Source organism: Propithecus coquereli, unplaced genomic scaffold (genome assembly GCF_000956105.1).
Source record: "Propithecus coquereli isolate 6110/MARCELLA unplaced genomic scaffold, Pcoq_1.0 Scaffold107, whole genome shotgun sequence".
Lineage (NCBI taxonomy): Eukaryota > Metazoa > Chordata > Mammalia > Primates > Indriidae > Propithecus > Propithecus coquereli.
The window spans coordinates 3,284,563-3,289,987 of NW_012134636.1; the positions used below are offsets into that span (position 1 = coordinate 3,284,563).

The window sequence follows — 5,425 nt, forward strand, 5'->3', positions numbered from 1 at the left end:
TTTAGTTAGTTATCTTTAATTTTCTGAGACAGCGTCTCACTCTGTCGCCCTGGGTAGAGTGCAATGGCGTGATCATAGCTCACTGCAACCTCAAACTTCTGGGCTCCAGTGATCCTCCTGCCTCAGCCTCCTGAGTGTCTGGGACTACAGATGTGCCCCACCATGGTTGGCTAATTTTTCTATTTTTTGTAGAGATGGGGTGTAGCTATTGTCCAGGCTGGTTTTGAACTCCTGGTCTCAAGCGATCCTCCCCTCTAGACCTCTCAAAGTGCTGGGATTACAGGCATGAGCCTGGCCTGTTGTCCCAATCTTATCATCAGCCATATTTACCTTGAGGGGAGGCCTAGTCTAATCTAAAGGGCGAGTCACAAAAAAATCCATTTTCTTTCAGTTCAATTTAATTCGAGAAGAAAACACTTTCTGAACCTGGCTCCTAATTCCAAGGCTGTGCCCTTGGGGTGGTTTGGCAAGAGTGGGAGAACCAGTTTTTTTTTCCTTGCTTGAGCGCCAGCTATTTGTATGTAAATTGCCCTGGACTAAAGTGTGATAGCTCTTTTTCTGCCTGGAGCCTCCAGTCTGATTTCTTCCATTATGGCTTGTGGGATAAAATAAACCTTAAGTTTTCTGTGAAAGTTAAATGAGCACACGTGAAAGTGTTTTGAAAACCATAAGACCTTTACAACTGGCAGCTATTGTCAGTTTTACCATGAAAAGCATCTTTCAGAAGTTGGATGTTCTTTGGTTATTAAAAAAGATTTATTAGCGCTTTTCTCCAATGTGAGAACAGAAGCTGCCATCAATGTGGTCTACAGTTGGTGAGGTCAACTTTAAGTTAAAATTTGCAATAAAGAGGCTTAGGAAGGAAATATACAACATGCAACTTAATATTCACATTCAGTTTGCAGGTTCCAGGAAGGCAGAATCTGAAGTTCAGGATCGAGGACTGGGTTTCCAGCAGGTTCCCTAGGCACCCTTTACAAAAGGGGAGAAAGCAGACTCTGTGGAGTCAAAAGACCCTGACTCAAGCTCTCTTTGTGTTCTTTTTGCTGTTTGGCCCAACCTGTGTCTTACAATTTTAAGGAGGAACAAGTCTCGGTCAACAAGAAGGACCTTACTATGTGCCAGCTACCCTGTGTTGTAATCAAGTGTTTCTTAGTCCTCATTACACCTCTTCTGTATTGCAATGAGTTCTGACCCTGACAATGTGATGGGAGTGCCATACGACAACGTATCTTCTTAATCACTCCTTTGGTCACCCGCCCTATCTCTGATTTGGAGGTCCAGTCAGGCCTTGCTTCCCCAGCTTTCCAGGAACCTTGGTGTAACAGGTCTAAACTTAGGAAGGACAAACCTTACTGGCATTTCCAAATGCAGCAAACAAAAGAAAACAAAACCCCAAACTGTTGAATCCTTAGTACTTGAAAGCCATAGCCCTTCAGAGCTGACATTTCCAAACTTCTTTATTATAGGAATTAACTACAGAAGGGTAAAGTGGATTTGACCAGGAATCTATCCCATACGTCAAAGGTTAGGTCACTGCTGGCGGGTGCACAGGAGAGACGTGGGAGTGGGAGAGGCAGGAGAGGACAACTTTAAATAGACCCGGTGAAAATAATTTGGGCAGCCTCTTGAGTCCCATACCCAACCCCCTTTTTAGAAAAGATCCTATTTCTGAGACAAAGGCAATATAACATAACTTAGTATTTCCTGAAATTGTAGGGTCCTAAGAGTCGCCCAAGAGTACTTGTTATACACACATTCTCAAGACCCTCCATTCTTCTTCCCTAGGTCTAGGAAGGGATCTGGGGACATGTGTTTTACAAGCACAAGTTGGGGTGTTCTAATAAAAAATAGCAAAATTCAGAATCCCATTTTGTGCAGTCCTTGAGCTGAAAGGTAGCATCGCACCGCCACCATGAATAGACACTCAAGTTATAAAAAATCCTGCCCTCGATATGCGAAAGGAACTTTTTATACAGAAATGTTCCTTCCTCTTTTCCTAATACGTCTTTTAACTGTCATCACTCCTAACCTAGAACTGGAGTGGCTTTTTCCGGCCCCTGCTCTGACAGGGACACGCTCTGCCTCGGGACCCGGTCTACCCAACGCCGCCGTCGGGGGCCAAGTCTCGGTCTCGCGTCTGGCGGGCGCTCCCGTGCCGCGCTCCCATTGGCTGGAAGTTCCCTCGCCCGGAGCCCGAGCGGCCTCTTCTCGCCACGCCAGCCCGGCCAGACTCGGGACCGCCCAGGGGGCGTGGCCCGGGCGGAGGGGCGGGGCCTCGCGGCGCTGCGGACGCCCAGGCGGCGGCCTGTGGCGCGGGTGGGAGTCCCCGGCCGCGCCCCGCGAGGCCGGGCCAATCCCGGGCGACCGGGCGGGCGAACGCCGGGCCTGGCGGGCCAGGCCCGAGGACCTGGGGGCTGGGGACAATGGGCCAGTTCCTGGTGCGTCACGGAGGAGTTCCTTAAAGGGGAAGTGAGCCGGGCTACGGGCCGGGCGCGGGGTGCGGCGGTCGGCGGGGGAGGCCCCCCGCGCTTTAAAATAATGTCCGCGGCGCCCGTGCGACCATGCAATGGCGAGCGCTCGTCCTGGGGCTGGTGCTCCTCCGGCTTGGCCTCCATGGCGTGTTGTGGTTCGTCTTCGGGCTGGGGCCCAGCATGGGCTTCTACCAGCGCTTTCCGCTCAGCTTCGGCTTCCAGCGTCTGAGGGACCCCGACGGCCCCACGTCGCCCGCCTCGGGGCCCTCGGGCCGGCCCGGGACGCGGGGGGCGCCGTCGGGGCCGTCGTGGCTGCAGCCGCCGGGCAGCGGGGCGGCGGCCGGGCAGCGCCGGGCTCCGCGGCGGCCCGGGCCGGGCGTGTGCGGCCCGGCCCACTGGGGCTACGTGCTGGGCGGCCGGGGCCGCGGCCGGGACGAGTACGAGAAGCGCTACAGCCGGGCCTTCCCGCCGCAGCTGCGCGCCCAGATGCGCGACCTGGCGCGGGGCATGTTCGTCTTCGGCTACGACAACTACATGGCGCACGCCTTTCCCCAGGACGAGCTCAACCCCATCCACTGCCGCGGCCGGGGGCCCGACCGCGGGGACCCGTGAGTAGCCCGCGCTTCCCCACGCGCTTCCTTCCGCCCTCCGCGCCGGGGTGCTGCCATCTGTCCTCCGGCTGCCCCGAAGGCTGGCAGGGTCGTTAGGGTCCTGGGGGCAGCGCTGTACCTTGCCTGACTCCCTTTGATGTCCCCCTGGGCTTGAGGGTGCGTGGGTGGGCCGGTGGCTGTCCTGTGTCTTGGTTCTCCGGGAATCTCTGAACTTCAGAACAGCTGTCCAGCTCAGTCTGTTTTACAGATGGGAAACTGAGGCTCAGAGCCCTGAAGGGACAGTGTCAGTGCCAAGAGCTGGCTTGGTGGTCTTTAGACTCCCATCTCGAGCCTTTCCTCCAGATGAACATAAAATCTAAACGAAGTCTATGTGCTTCCCATATAAATGCAGCTTCAGAACAGGTCATTATTCCCTCCTCAGATCGACACACCCAGGTCTTTTCTCTATAGAAAAATTAAGGAGTTGATCCTGAGAAAGGACTTCTCCAAAGCCGTCCAGTGAGTTTGAGGCAGAGCGGGGTTACTGCCATCCTGTTTCATAAGGGCCGCCACTAAGGCTGAGGAATAGTTTAGGGGGGAGGGAGGGAAGCTGTCTGGCTAGATTTGAGGTCCGGATGCCTGGGGCGAGATTCCTTGGGTGCTGAATGGACTGTCAGCGTCATTGACTTGTACTGTCTGTTCCATGAATTCCCCCATTCTTGGTGGCAGGGCTGTCAGGGAAGGTCAGCGAGTCGTCACAGTCCACCAGCTTTGTTTGCAGAGGCTGAGCTCCAAGGATCACTGCCGTTGACACCAAAGTCCAGGAGGGCAGCACTCCCAGCTAAGGACCTCCTACGTGGAGGGAAGGAATGTGTATTGCCACCAACCCTGTTAGTGCAGATAGGTGGCTGCCTTCCTCTCTTTCCCTCCCTTTAGGTGGGAGTGGAGGCGTTAGGTTGCTCAAGGTCTTGTCACCCACCACACAGGAGTGCCTTTGGACATTTGGGGCAGAGTAATCCTTAGGTTCTAAAGAGGCAGCCTCTACACCAAAGGGGCTTGAAAAGTTTTTAAAAAGGTTTGGTTATCCACAAATTCATGTCTTACATTTTGCGGTGTGAGAGCACGAATTTTAGCGAAGCAAGGGCACATCCCAGGCCCTTGCTTCAGTAAGGCCCTTCAAAGGACTGGGCCTTTACAAAATTGTAGGAAACTAATGAGTTTTTCTTGTTTAACCGTATCAGCATTTATATATATATATATATGTATAAGTGTGTTTTCTGCCTCAATTTTTTGAGGAAAAAAATATTAAATTTTGAAAAAAAATATTGGACCTTTCCAGATTGTAGGAAATGAATGAGTTACTCATCTCTCTTAACTAGAGGGGACTTTATACCTAAAAATGTATTTTCTTTCCATCTCAGTTTTTTTTGGAGGGGGAATAAACGTCATTAAATTTTGGGGAAAAAAAGCATAAAATCCCACCAGACAGTTATTTTTAATTTATCTTTCCTTCCAGCTCCTGCCCATATGCCTACACATTTTTCACATAGTTGCCATCAAAGCGTGTGTACATATTTTGGATCTTAATTGTGCTTTCTCAGTAATGCTCTTAGTATTAAAGAAAAGAGATAGCACTTTCAGAAAGTGCCTTTATTCCCTCCCACAGATGATTTCCTTATACTGGGTGGACCTCCAGAAAACAGTTTAAGGGGAGATTATGATAACACTTTCAGTTGGGAATATTATGGTCTTGAGAGTGAGTCGATGACATTTTAATGTTTTCTGTAATGAACGTTAAGAACTGTGAAGAACTGGGAGCCCCTCTGCAGCAAAGAGAGGTGGTGGTTGATTTAACCTGCTGGTCCCGGTGGTATCATCAGCCTTTATTTCAGGATGAAGGCTGTTGCTGAGTGTTTCTGTTTGGTTATACGTTGGCAATCTGAGTAAGTTAAGGTCAGATTGCTTTGAGACAGATACGTTGTTGGAAAGATGGTGTTAGAAATAGAGTGTTGGGGGGGTGGCATTTGGGAAGAGTTGCGCCCAGAGGTTAGTAAGCCTTTGTTGTCTTTGAGGAGGTGAAAGAGCTCTGGGATTTTGGTGGCCTTGAGTAGACCCTAATATTGGCCACTTACAAAGGGTGGGAAAGTTAAGTTTTTGTACTCCTTTTCCTTTAATTTAACTCCTCTTAGGCTTTGATTTTTTTTTTTTTTTTTTTTTTTGAGACAGAGTCTTGCTCTGTTGCCTAGGCTAGAGTGCCGTTGTGTCAGGCCACCTCACAGCAACGTCAAACTCCAGGATTCAAGCAATCCTTCTGCCTCAGCCTCCCGAGTAGCTGGGACTACAGGCATGCGCCACCATGCC

At 50.9% G+C, this 5,425-nt stretch overlaps 1 protein-coding gene across 2 annotated transcripts in view; it reads left to right on the plus strand.

Annotated features, from left to right (window-relative positions):
- The first annotated feature begins 2,413 nt into the window (after positions 1–2,413).
- EDEM1 (ER degradation enhancer, mannosidase alpha-like 1) overlaps positions 2,414–5,425 on the plus strand; it is a 35,219-nt gene continuing 32,207 nt past the window's right edge. The window contains exon 1 of one of the 2 annotated variants that reach the window (XR_001137618.1): positions 2,414–3,082. Coding sequence is in view for 1 of the 2 variants with exons in the window: in XM_012647060.1 (XP_012502514.1) it covers positions 2,565–3,082 (518 nt within the window). In the remaining variant the exon portion in view is untranslated. The remainder of the gene's footprint in view (positions 3,083–5,425) is intronic. The other variant, XM_012647060.1, reaches the window with a different exon arrangement.